At 45.3% G+C, this 13,340-nt stretch overlaps 2 protein-coding genes and 1 non-coding gene across 3 annotated transcripts; all 3 read right to left on the reverse strand.

The window, feature by feature from the left end:
* Nucleotides 1–1,643: 1,643 nt before the first annotated feature.
* Nucleotides 1,644–2,027, reverse strand: LOC142940405 (uncharacterized). The gene has a single exon (XM_076083074.1). The coding sequence runs from the start codon at nt 2,025–2,027 to the stop codon at nt 1,644–1,646; it is 384 nt and encodes a 127-aa protein (XP_075939189.1).
* A 3,713-nt stretch (nt 2,028–5,740) lies between these two features.
* On the reverse strand, nt 5,741–10,279 carry tedc2 (tubulin epsilon and delta complex 2). Its single transcript, XM_076080511.1, has 10 exons — nt 9,981–10,279; nt 9,332–9,390; nt 8,947–9,189; nt 8,709–8,832; nt 8,547–8,600; nt 8,376–8,454; nt 8,001–8,145; nt 7,235–7,321; nt 6,148–6,332; nt 5,741–6,020 (listed from the first exon to the last, which is right to left on the reverse strand). The coding sequence occupies exons 1-10, from the start codon at nt 10,082–10,084 to the stop codon at nt 5,871–5,873; spliced, it is 1,230 nt and encodes a 409-aa protein (XP_075936626.1). The 5' UTR covers nt 10,085–10,279; the 3' UTR covers nt 5,741–5,870.
* Nucleotides 9,732–9,805, reverse strand: trnat-agu (transfer RNA threonine (anticodon AGU)). Its single transcript has one exon. It is a non-coding gene; the product is annotated as a tRNA-Thr (tRNA).
* Nucleotides 10,280–13,340: the final 3,061 nt, after the last annotated feature.

Raw genomic sequence — 13,340 nt, forward strand, 5'->3', positions numbered from 1 at the left:
AGCCATAGTGTGTCTCATCCTGTGAGAGCACACAGCAACAGAAAGCACCTATTCACAGCCGTGGAGTTGAGCGCAGCTACATTCACTCTGTCTTTCCCAAAGAAAGAAGTACATGAAAGGGAAACCTCAGAGACACTGAGAGCACAAACAGTAATCAGTATCCACTAGAGAACAGCCTTGTACCATATTTTCAATACTTCCCACAATGAGAGCAAAACTATCCAATTTTCTTTGGCAAGGAGTGATAAAGACAAATGTCTGTGTACTATGAGCCTTACATTTAAGTGTGTGTGGCTGGGCTATATAACAATGGGGAAATGAGGGGATCAAGTCAGAAACTAGGGATTTAGGAAGGCATGTGGGATGAATGAGGAGAGTCCTGTTGGGGTAAAGTGTGTGTGTGTGTGTGTGTGTGTGTGTGTGTGTGTGTGTGTGTGTGTGTGTGTGTGTGTGTGTGTGTGTGTGTGTGAGTGAGTGAGAGAGAGAGAGAGAGCGAACAAGGGGGGAAATTCTCAGGGGTTCAGATGGAAACGGCGGAATGCGACAGAGCCTTTTTCCATGAGTGCTTGCTCAAGGCACCAAGAGGGAGGGGCCCTAGGGGAGCAGGATCAGTCAAAGTGTCCCTACAGTGGCATGTCCCCTCGGGTAGTGTCCTTCAGTAATCCTGGCCTGTCCTGTGTGGGGTTGAGGTGCCCCACGAAGACACTAGGCTGGGCGTAAATGTGCGCACATTGAAAGTCAGTGCCCCACTCCTTTGTAGTGTGAAGCTGAAGCTACAAATGTTGCTTGACTAGAAGTTCCTCTCGCTTGGCGTGAACATGGCTACATGTGCAAATCTTTTGCTTCTCAGAAGTGAAGCCCAAAGGTCCAACAGACTTTCAGTTCACCAGAATCTTTATTTGAGCACACACAAACACCTTCCACTTCCCCAGCAGGTCCTCTGCCCTCTCCGGCTCATCGTTCACACAGATGCCACTAAGATCCTGCTGGACTCAAGTTCCACTCTCCCGTTGCGTAAAAAAAGCTCCCAACACATTGCTGCGGTGTCACAGGACGAGTGAATGACGCTGGCCACTGACGCGGGTGCCCTGCTCTTTCGGCCCGGGTATCAGGTTGCCGTCTTTGGCCCACTTCTGGCCTCTTGGAGAGTCACCTGTCCTGGCAAGAGGAATGCTGCGACTGACGTGCCTAGTGACGCCAGCATTGAATCCGGCAGCAGCTCTGCATAGCGTGTTAGGTGTCTGCGTGAGCTCCCACTGTGACCGCTGTTGCATATGTGAGCGAGGACTGCGAGGGCCATGTATCCGTGTGTGTAAATATGCATGTAGTGTGCAATGCATATTTGTGTGCGTCTCCTCTGAGGTTGTTTTGACACTGGACACCTGCCGTCTGATGATAAAAGAGCGTGTGAGGCATCGGTGATCCCTCCTTGTCAATCCAAAATGGTACAAACTTCCACTCTCTATGATTTCTCAGCTTAAGTTCTCTCCGGTATGAGCTGAGCCAAAACTCTGTGATAAAGAATAGAGGGGATTAGGCGCTGGGAGGAGGTGAAGTGGCGGCTTCTTTAGCCAACCCTTGAGCTCCCAGCAGTTGGTATGTCTCTACTTTCAAGTTCCTACCACTGTTTTTCCCCATGTGCTTCACAGGGGACACTGCTCAGAGGTAAACGAGCCTCCCTCTTTCTTTTTCCTTCTCTTCTTCTTGTGGACAATCCAACAGGCAGTGGCCGTCAGCAACAGCAAAACACCCATGACAAGTAGAACCACCGACACCACTTTCGTCTGAGGCAGGTCATTATAGGTGTAGGTCACCCCGGTTCCCGCGATGCCGATCACCAGAGAGATGATTCCGAAGGGAAAGATGCAGCGGTACCAGGACTTCTCCATGCCACCGGTGGCCTGGGACAGACGCTCCAGAGAGGACAGCACCTCGGGGACTTTGGCCCCGCCAGCCTCCAGGGACTGGCCCTCCTGTCCCGTGTTGGTCTGGGGTTGGCAAGCCAGGTGGCCTGTTGTACAGCCCATCCTGATGTTGTGAGCTGGGGGATCCTGAAGCCAGGCTGCAGCGTGGGCCTCTTGGATCACGTTCGCAGTCAGCTCTGGCCTGGAGAGGCAGAAAGAAATAGAGAAAGGCACAAAAAGAGAGAAAGGAGAAGGAGCTTTCTAAGACACCGGAGAAATGACTGAAGATGAAGGCTTCCAAGTCAGCGCTGAAATCCACTCACACTTTCCCCTTCTCTCCCTTGCTGTCTCTCTGCCGGCTCTCTGGCAGCACATTGTACACTCTGCTGACTGTAGTGGCGGGGGATATATAAAGGACCATGGCAAGGGGAGGAGCTGGGCAAGATAAACAGGGAAGTCTGAGAGCTCTGATTGGTCTCCTTTCGTGTGACGTCAATCATTGAAGCAGAGAGAATAGGGTTTGACGTCGCACAGGAAGGGGGAGGGGAGAAGAGTTCCATCTTTTCTTCATCTCCCAATCACTGACTCTCAATTGCAGTCATTTCTTTTCTTTTCCTGCCTTGTAAAATACATATGAATACGGAAGCTCACTGCCGCGTGGAAATGAGAAAAAAAAAAAAGGGGGGGAATCCCACAAAATGCCAGATTGGAAAGTTACTTTTTCCATCTCACCTCGCACCACAACAGCACAAATGTTCAATCACAGCCACCTCCACATGACAGTTACATAGTGATGGTGTTTCCACTGCACCAACATCAAACAGAAATCCTATGACCACCCACACACTGCTCCGTGCTGAAGACACTGATTTACAGGAGGACATCAAATGCCTCTGTAATGTAAGTGTATAGACTAATGAGCCTGGCCACACGTGACAGAAATACGCAGGCAGCCCCCATTGCTTTCCCACCCACACACGCTGCATGGAAGGTAACCAAGTAGTAGTTAATCCCCCACCATCTCTCTCTTTCACCAAGAGAAAATCAATCCAGACAATCTCCCTCCTCCACATCTAAAAAGCTATGTTAAGGGAAGGATAAATGTGTCTTTGTTTTTATCTTCAGGCATTACTGGATTTTTCAATTCTTTTTTCCTTCCATGCTTCTTGAAAATGAACTGTGAACTTAATATTGATTATGGCAGTTTGTTGCTGAATGGCTTTCGGATGCGTATTGTTTCCTACAAATCTCAGAACAGAGAATGGTGGTTTTGAGTGTATTTAAGGAGGAATGTGTTATAATGACACAACATGCCTCTTTGCTATGCATGAGAGCTGTGTCACAAAAAATATCTGACCACACTACAGGTCTAAAAAGTCATCTTTGCAGGTATAAAAACCGTAGTGCATGGCATCTTGAGTATCTAAAGAGACACGAGGAACAACTCAGCAACCAATACGATGTAATTATGAGTTTAGAAAAACATCTCTATGCATCCATAACCATAGCATAGGATTAAGGGGCATCTATTTTCATAGGAATGCCCAACTTGCCTCCATATATGAACAGGAAAACTGCTCCTTAGTTTAGACACTGTCTGCTTTGCCTTCAAATAAAGTTCAACCTAATAAATAGCGGGTGTATCAAATAATGAACCCTAACAACTGGTGACCACGCTGACTTAAAGGGGATGTTCACCCCAAAATAAAGAAATACACATTGAGCACCACTAGCCGTGTGCCATATAGTCCCATCATATTGGAGAGAAGGCAGACATCTCCAAGGCCGAAAACTAGGCAACTCGCACCAAAACAATCTAGATTGATAGCACAGTGGGTGGGAAAAAGATGTTCTTATTTTGGGGTGAACTTTCCACTTAACGATCCCTGCTGTAGCTCACTCTGGAACAGAGCTAGAAGAGCAATAAGAGGAGTGACAGAGGGGAAGTGAGGAATGTGTTTGCGAGGGGCGGGGCGCCGGAGAAAAGAGATGTTCAATGGGCATATAAAGGAGAGAAGTGGATTCTTGGTAGCCCTGTTCAGTTTCTGTGGATTTCTACTTGGGACTCCAGCACTGCAGTTGACTAGGGCTAAAACAAAAAGGAAAAAGGGTGAAAGAAAAAGAGTACAAGTAGGAAGGAATGTGAATGACTAAGAAAAGACTATTCAACTCCTTCCCACTCTGAGTGAGAGTAGCCTACGTGTGGCACACAGCCGTGTCTTCATGGGAAAGAAAATGGAGCTTCTTCTATGGAAATTATAATTGACTGCGTTCTTCCATTATGTGACAAAAAGAGGCGTGAGAAACAAACGGGACAAAACGCGTGAGACACGGGTAACCTGGGCAGGGCCATGCTGGTGGGAGTGGGAGAGCTCTGCCAGAGCCAGAGCCAGGCAGCAGCTGATGTATGCAGGTCAGAGGAAGGCTGAGTTGCGTAGGCACCACTCCCTCTGGGACCCGTGTGTAGTGTTGACATGATCTCAAGGATGCTTCCCGGCTTCCTCATTTCCTACTTTCACACACACCGATCCAAGACCGCGAGGGCGGACCAGAAGCTTGCAGCACATTTCCACAGTCCCGTACAACCGCAATCCACGAGGGGTGAGACACTTCTGGAGGAGGAGATCTTGCAAACATGTGTGACCGTATTTCTGATTTACAACCAGGAGACGTTGCCCATCGTCGGTGTGCTCCTGTTGTTTTCTACACGGGTAGAAATCTGAAGCTAAAATCTTCACCTCCCTTTTATAATCCTTTTATTCCTCTCCTCAGGGAGACATGCCATTTCCAGCTTGCAGCACTCAGCGATCCAGGCCCCTGGGCATCTCTGTGACTCAGCCGGCTTTGAGTGTGCACGTCCCTGCTTTTTGTGTGTACATGAGTGTAGTAAGGCCCAAACACCCACGTCCTGCTGTGTGAACCCAGCGCCACCTGTTGCCCAGTCTGGCACAGCCCCTGCAATCCACACGTCATCTGTGTGCACGAAGCCTTTTAGGCCTCTCCGAGCCTTTCTGCATCTCACTTACGCCCTCACACAGCATTCGCGGGCGGGGGCAAAAACCACGATTACCAATCTTCTTAGATCACAGAGGCATCGCATTGGCCCCATATACGCATTACACATCAGTCAATGTAGATTTATAAAATCAAACACACCAGATGCAGAAACATTATGGTGGAGTATTGGGGGGGGGGGGGGGGGGGGGTTCACAGTGGAGAGGTTGCAGGTCCGTCTCATGACTAACGAACACATTCATTCACCCCGTGAGCTCCACAGAATCTCTGATTTGCCAGATAGTAGGAAGAGCACATGGAGGATGAGACTATCACCGCGTCCCCACCGCCTTCTGTGAAAGACGTGATTAAAATAGGACGAAGAGCCAATAGTTGTTAGTATCTTACGAAGTCTTATTTCCACATGTAATTCTAGGTCACGGACTGAATCCATCTGGCTGTTTATTGATTGATTGAAGCAATTAACACAAGTCACCTGCTAGTGTCTTCCATGACCACTTCTTCTGTGAATTGAGTGCCACCTGCTGGTACAGGCAGTGTTGCAAGAGCTCCATTACCGACCTAGGGTCACATCTTTCCATGACATGTTATTCTAGGTATTAATTGTTACGTAGTACAATTATACAACTAAAATCTGCGTCAAAATATAATTTAAACATAGAAATAGCAATCAATCATCAGCTAAATAAAAAACCCTAACCGGTTTAAGCTGAAATATATTTGAGAAGATGAACTGGAATTACAAATATCCAGACTGTGAAACGTATTTGCTACATGCTGGTATCATGTAGTAAACGTATGTCAAAAAATATAAATCAAAACAATGTGAATCCAAGTTTATTGACAGTGTCAGAAGGGAATGATTCAACTGGTGGTACACTGGATTGCATTATACTGAGAGGTAATATGTTATTTATCTTATGTGTGTAACATGTGTAATATGCTCCGTAGTCAGTCAGGCTCACAGTCCAGGACAATGGCAGGGAACCGCTCCCCTCCTTCACCCAGCAGGGAGTACATGTGTCTCAGCACACTGAGGCTGGGACATCCAGGCCCAGGTACTATAGAGGAAAGCTGAGGGGACAGGGTGTCCAACATAGCCTGTCACACAGAAGAAGAGGCGGTCAGCACATTATTCCTTAGCAGATGTTCACCGTAACTCAGAACAGAACACAATCAGGTGTCTGAACTGTTGTTTCACCAGGTGTTTGAAGCCCACACCCCTCACCTGCTCGAGGTCAATCTCCTGTTGCAGCAGCGACACCCTCATCCTCAGCGTCTCCAGCTCTCGGAGTTCGGCCTCTGTCGTGTAGGTTATAGTCGGCGGCAGGGCTGCGGTCATCCCGTTTCCAATTGCCCCGGTGGGGCAAAGACAACCTCCCTCTGGCCTCCATCGATCCCATGCTTCCCACTCTGATGGAAAATATGGTTATTTTTAGAGCGCGAGCGTGAGCAACCGTACCCTAAAACGTTTTTCTGCTCTGCTGCCTCAGCTTTAAATAGCTAGGCCCTTGCCTAGCCACGCCAGGATAGACAGCTTTGAAAACCCCACCGTCACAGGGGGGGGGGGGGGATCTGTCGAGGCCAAGGAAAGTACTGATCTGGCACTGAGGTTTCACTGCGGCTCTGTTTTCATTTTCCATGCGCCAAGATGGAGAGGCTGCATTAGCTCGTTAGCACGCCACATTCATCCACAATCATTTTTCAAATGTCGTCAAAATGCAATAACAGATTAATCTCTCGCTTGGAAATAAAACTCACAGAAATAAACCACTCAGTGGAATGTGGATGTGAGACGCTAGATTGGACGCATGTGCTCGCAACACAAGATGGAAGTGTGTGTGTGTGTGTGTGTGGGGGGGGGGAGCAGGGAGCTAGAAATGACTTGAAACTTCTCTCTCACACCGGCTTTAGCGACATGCTTGTGCTGCACTGGAGCCATTACTGCTAAACATAAACAACAGCCCTTCCCTGAAGATGATACGGTCGTTTGAGTGGTGTGAATGGAAAATCTCTGGGCCTTCAGCTTCATTATAACAGTATCGCTGAAGGTAATGGAAGTACACTATGTTACATACTGGAGGTTCTGGAGAGAGCGATGAGACCCTGAAACCCAGACGTGATAACGCAAACACCGGGTCGGGATTTCTCTACCAACATCTGTGCTGTGGGATAAATCATTTGAATAATGTATGTTCCTCTGCTCCTGACCCTCTTCATACAACCAAAGTCAGGTTGACATGCGATTATTTTGAGAGGGAACACGTGGTTTGAAAAGGTAGGTTGTGTGACAGTGAAACAGGATTCATTCCTACCTCGTTTCGCTTGGTTTGCAAAGTTCTGGAGCTGTGCTGCAGTCATCGGACACCTCAGACAGGAATCGTAGCTGTTTGCCTTACCACCTGCAGAGAAATACACAACAATAAAACAGCATTATTACAGGAGATTGTAGAGCTGTTTGGTTTAATTCCCCTGTGTTAATTAGTCCCATGTTTGTAGTCCGTGCGACTCTTCAAGGAGACATACCAAGCTTATTTTCTGGTGCATACTTGTATTTGGGGTTTCTACTAGTACATGTTTACATGCTTTAATGTTCACAGAACACTATTTTTAAGCCCCCCCCCCCCCCCCCCCCCCCTTCTGGACTTTCTGCCCTGATTGGTCAGTGCTTCTGCGTCTTCCGTGTAAATCGTTAGGTCCTAAAAAAGGTGCAAAATGACCTCATCTGACATGAAATCCAAGATCAAATCTGACCCACCTGTTTTACTCCCGTTTTCTGATAGACACAGCAGGAGAAAAAAAGGATGGTATTGGTACATTTCCATAATGTCACCTTAAGATATCTCAACTGCTCATTCCAGGCTGCTGAGCATGATTGGCGGAGGCTCATCACTCGTATATTAGTCTAATTGGCTCTCAGAAAGTCACTTACTGCCAACTCCCTGAGCAGCTTCCTCACAAATTATCATTTCATCACCCACACACACACACACACTTGTGTCATCAATCGCCTTCATTTCTCCTCATTCCACCGCTCCTGATTCTGTGTGTTTGCGTGCATCAGCTGTTCAGGCGGTTTACCCAGCTCCGTGGTTGATTCCCGCGTCTGTTTGGCCAAAAGCTCCGTTGTCTGGAGGTGCTGGGTGAGGCCTTGCCCTTGGTGAGTCAGCCTGTCGACCAGAAACCTGGTCTGATCTGGGGAACCACGAGGCCAATCCCTGGGGAACTAGAGGGTTCAGAGAGGCAGGGGTCAAGGACAAACACGCCGGGTATCAACACTGAAAGTGTATTCATCGAATTTGTGCAGACTCTTGACAGTCGCACTCTGCTGCACACCGGTGCTCAGTGGAATTGTAACTGCGACAACAGAGTACGTTTCCAAACTCAACAGCATGGAAAACAAGTGCGAGGCTTCCAGCTCATTCCGACCGGCTTCACTAGAAAAAGGAAGGATACCGTAGCTCTCATTCTGTCCACGAAGTGACTCCGCCCAGGCTCAGGTTTCCTTTGTAGGGAAACAACTTTGTCCCATAGCCTAAAGATCGTGTAAAGAGAAAAACTTAGTGTGCAAACAGAAACTGTTGAATCTGCTCCAAAATGTATTAAAAAAAAACTGGCTTTGGTCACCTGTTTTGCTTGCTCTTTAGAGATCTCCATTTCACTGTTTGTTTAGAAACCTTCCTGCCATGAAGGAAAGGCAAACTGAATGATTATAACAGCAAATCAATGTTCACCCCCGAGTCCGACAAAGTGTGGTTTTCTTTGTGGTCCAGTTGTGTAAAAACATACCCATTCAGCAGCAGTGAACCGTGAGCTCCAGGCTCCTCTGTTTGTGAAACTCGCACTGTGTTATGAGAAGGAGTGGAGACAGCCTGCTGTGGTTTCCTTGCCGCCTGGTGATCCACGACCCCAGCTGAAGACATAAGACAGTTCTGGGTTATGTTTCTATGAATTGTGGTTTTGCACTGTCCAGGATAGCGGCTATAGCTGAAGGTTTTTGAGCCCAGCGTGGAGGGCACTGACGTACCGGGCTTTTTGTGCTCTTTTGAAGCGGCAGATTTAGAGGCCGATCTGGACGTGGACTGATTTTCTTCAGAAGCAGAAGCCTGCATTCCCGCTTTGCATGCGACGAAAGGTTCCTTTCGAGGTGGAGATTGTTTGCTCAAGGCTTTTTTAGAACATCCTGTGCCAGTGCGGACTCGAAGGGCTTTCTCCAGGGCTCGCTCAAGCATTTCCATATCTTCTTTTTCCCCTGGTGAGGTATCTGTATCTGTGAAGATAGCAGCATGCAAACACGTGGTTAGTTATTTTACCAATTAACCTGTCTCCGGATACGTGAACAGAACATTTGCACATGACTGCATTAATATATAATACAAACAAATGTTTTTTTTTTTTGTTTTTTTTATTACCTGTAGCAGCTTCATTTGCACACTGGGTCTCATCAGAGCCCGCCTGTGGTTGTGGCGTTCTGCGGGAAAAGACTTCATGTGACTACACACTTAGAAGAATCAAGAGGAGCACAATCCATTCAATTTGGGCAACAATATATAATAAGAATAAATAACATTTGCACAACCTGCTCGTTACGAGGTGTTAAGAGGAAAATCCCACGATGCAATTGTTCATTGATAGACTTTTCTGTTAATAGAATTGCACTATCTGGATTATAGTGTGTATTCTGAATTACATACTATTGTACGTATCTTTGGCTTTACTGTCCGACAATTTATTGTTAATAATAAGTCACCATTTACGCAGAAGTGACAAATCAGCAATGAGGAACCTTGGGCAGAAATGTTGTGCTGGAAAAGGCACTGCTGGGATTTGAACCCAGGATCTCCTGTTTACTAGACAGGCGCTTTAACCATCTAAGCCACAGCGCCAGATGGGTGCACCATCTAATAGATCTTCATTGTTATATCATTTATAAATCAATTTTTATTTGACATGATTGTTTTAGAGTTGTTAACTTCCGATGAGTTTTGTTTTAAATGAGACTCCGCGGACATGTGAACTCGTGAGCACCGGTTAATCAATGTGGTGGATGCCGTTACTTACCGGGTCTGTAATAGTTCTCTGTAGAGTAGAATGCTGTCGTTAATCTTGGCTTGTTCAGCTTTGCAAGACTTGATAGCTTGCTCAACCAGGGACAGCAGTGACATGCTCGTGCACGCAAGAAACCACGAACAACTGTTTAACTGTTGGTTTAAAACTATGAATTAAACGTTTGCAAACATTTACTGAAACTACCAATTTATCGCAAAGGTATGGAATGTCTCGTTGGTTGACGGCTTCCCATTAAAACAACGAACTTTTTCGTGCAGACGCGCGGAATCTAAACTGTAGCGGATGCGGAAGTCACGTTTGTCCGTTCTCACGTTAAAAGTTCTCACTTCTCGCGAGAAGTGTTGTCGTTACCAGGGACACGGGTTGCCAGTGCACAACAGCTCATTTGTACCCTGTTCGCACCATGTTTTCTCTCTGTTTATGTGTACATGTAGATTGTAGGCTGTATGAAATTCAGTGTCACTGTTTCACCAGGAAGAAAGATGAGAAAAAAATGAACGCTTGCATCTTTTATTAATCGGGTCCTGCTCATACTTGACTTAAATGTGTCATAAAGTGTGAATTAGGCTACCAGTTGCAAATGATTAGGCCTACTCTAAAGAGCACTGCTTGTCATTTTGATAAAAACAATCATTACATTTTGTCAGTATGTTCCCAAGCAGCCTGTTTAAATGTCACCGTGAGTTACAGTTATTAAGAATAGGATATGACTAACTCTGGGATAATTTGTTGTTGATTTATGTAACACTGTAAATGGTCCAAATGATTCAGATCCTCTTGTTGGCCATGTGCAGTGAAAGCTAATGCATCGGATTTGAGCACTCATCTGGAGCGGCTTTCTCGCAGAAGCACCAGTGAAGTAGGTTCATTTCACAGCTATCAGTTGTTATTGATATTAGACATGATAAATAAATGGTCTGTAACATTATACAGTTATTAACTTTTCACACAGCAGAAACATTGGCTTCTCAAACACAGGTGTAACTATTGACGTGAATAATGGCTGCATTATATTTATTGTGGCTTACTGGCACATCAAAAAGGAGCAACGCCATAATTAATGTCATATGTTACACCTGTGCATTTCCTGCAAAGGTCAACTTTAGTTAGTTTGTTGTACATGCTGTCTATCAGAAAAGTAAATACAAACAAAATATCTGGGGCAATGTCACAATCAATTAGAATGGCTATGATCAGTGCCTCCATTTTATCAGCCAGTAACAAGGAGCGTTGTTACTAACGTACTAACCTCATGTTCATGTGTAGCTAAACATTCATTTTTCCTTATGAGTTTATTTTATATTCTTGTCATTTTTGTATCTCTTTTTGAGCTTGTGTACTGCTTTCATGTTTCCCTCATCAGAGCCACATTTATTCGGCTTTTCTGATTGCCATGATGTAATCAAAAGCATCAGATCACAAGTGCTGCGTCAACGAGTGGTCCGGTGAAATGGACCTCCTGCTGCATTTCCTCTGAGGCGTGTTTATACGAGTGTTTTTGATGTCCAAGGCATCAGCATATCTCGCATATGGGGTCCTCGGCAGACCAGCGTGACAAACAAAACCAAATTGCAGCAAAACAGAGTCAAAGAATCCTTCAGTGAACATGGTTGCCAAACATTTTGTTTTGTGAGTTTCTCATCTATAAATGGACAAATTAGCATCCAAGAGGATATCAAGTTTGCCAATTTTCCCCCAATCAGAGCATTTAGTTCAGTGATTGTTCTGCATCGCTGGCACAGAATCACTTCCCAAAGCAATTTATTGTAATGACAACAGCTTGCTGGCCCTGTTGGAGGGAAGTGAATCATCTTTACCCCCACCAGCCTTCTGTGGCTCAGTAGTAGAGCGAAAAAGGGGGGGGGGTCTCAGCTGCCACGCCAACCAAGCATCTGACACTGCAGCCGGCTGCCAGACTAATAACAGGCTTTGACGCACACACACACACACACACACACACATACACTTTCTCTTCCCCATGCATGTGAGCATAGACACCCTGACACACACACACACACACACACACACAGCATACACACATAATTAGATACTCGCTGCATGCAATCATTAACCCGGTGGACAATCTGCTCAGCAAACAAACAACTACCCCCTACATAATTAATGAGCAGCATGTTTGAAACATAATGTAAACAAAACACCTGAAAAACTAGGCCTGTAATTGGCAGAATAACCCAACAGCACGTCGTAAACAGGGTGACAGGAAGGAAGCTTGTTTTGTTTGTCCCAGAAGGACATTGGTCAACAATGTGTTTGGGGTGTATGTTAATCTGGAAGCCCTCTGTATTTTCACAGTACACTCCATGTTTACACTACACTGCCAAGCTGCTCTGCTCCAGTTTTGCCACCTTTCACCTCTCCAAATCTGACACCTTCAATTTATTTTTTTCTTCAGTTTTTCAAAAGTGTTTGACTCAACAACAAGCATTTTGGTATCGAGATCTGTTGTGGATCCAAACTCCTCCATTTAACTCCATAAAAGTAGCTTCATCTTATCATTTCTTGGTCTTTGGATCTGCTGAATTTGTAAATTTGAATTTTAAAAGCGTTAGAAAAATAACAATAGAAAAATACAAGGTATGAGCCTTGTGTTGACAGACATGTGTCTACTGAAGCGTCCACAATCGAGTCAACCTGGCATAGTTTCAAATCTGCTGACGCGGTCTTCAGGCAGCCCTGTGGAAAGAAGGAAAAAGAAGAGTGACTGACCCAGGGTCACTCTCTACTGACACTCCATACAATCCATAAGAACTAAGCCATGTTAAACGACACTGCAGCATTGTCATAACAAAGAAAATTGCATATCAACAATCCTGTCATGTTATATAAGAACTACATTTTTTGGAATAATTTCAGTGGCACCAGAGAGCCAGAAGGTATTCAATTTCAGAGTTCATGGATTTCTATTGATGGAATAATGTTTCCAGGAAAAAACAAAAACATCTCATGCACAATATAAACAAACACAATCAAGTGTTATTACACAATTTCTTTACTTTCCATACAAAACATTACTTAAACTACAACATCAGCCAAAATAAAAATTTGATTGGTCTTTTTGATCCGTGTATTCAAACTATTTGTGACACAGAAACCTGCCGAACCAGATTTGCTTGATGTGAATGCCATCTTGTGGTTATTTTCTTCTGGTCTGCTGATGTGGTCTTAGACCTTTGTCTTGGTGATGATTTTGTAGTTTATGGCTTCTTGTGATATGAGAGGTATGATTCAAGAATACCGGTAACATTTTACACTAAGTCAATACTACCAGTAAACTAGCACACTTGGTATTCATTACCGTGTGGATGTGGGTTGCATGAGTAAATGATCAAG

The sequence above is a fragment of the Anarhichas minor genome, unplaced genomic scaffold, assembly GCF_050575085.1.
Source record: "Anarhichas minor isolate MPS153535 unplaced genomic scaffold, ASM5057508v1 ptg000007l, whole genome shotgun sequence".
NCBI classification, from domain to species: domain Eukaryota; kingdom Metazoa; phylum Chordata; class Actinopteri; order Perciformes; family Anarhichadidae; genus Anarhichas; species Anarhichas minor.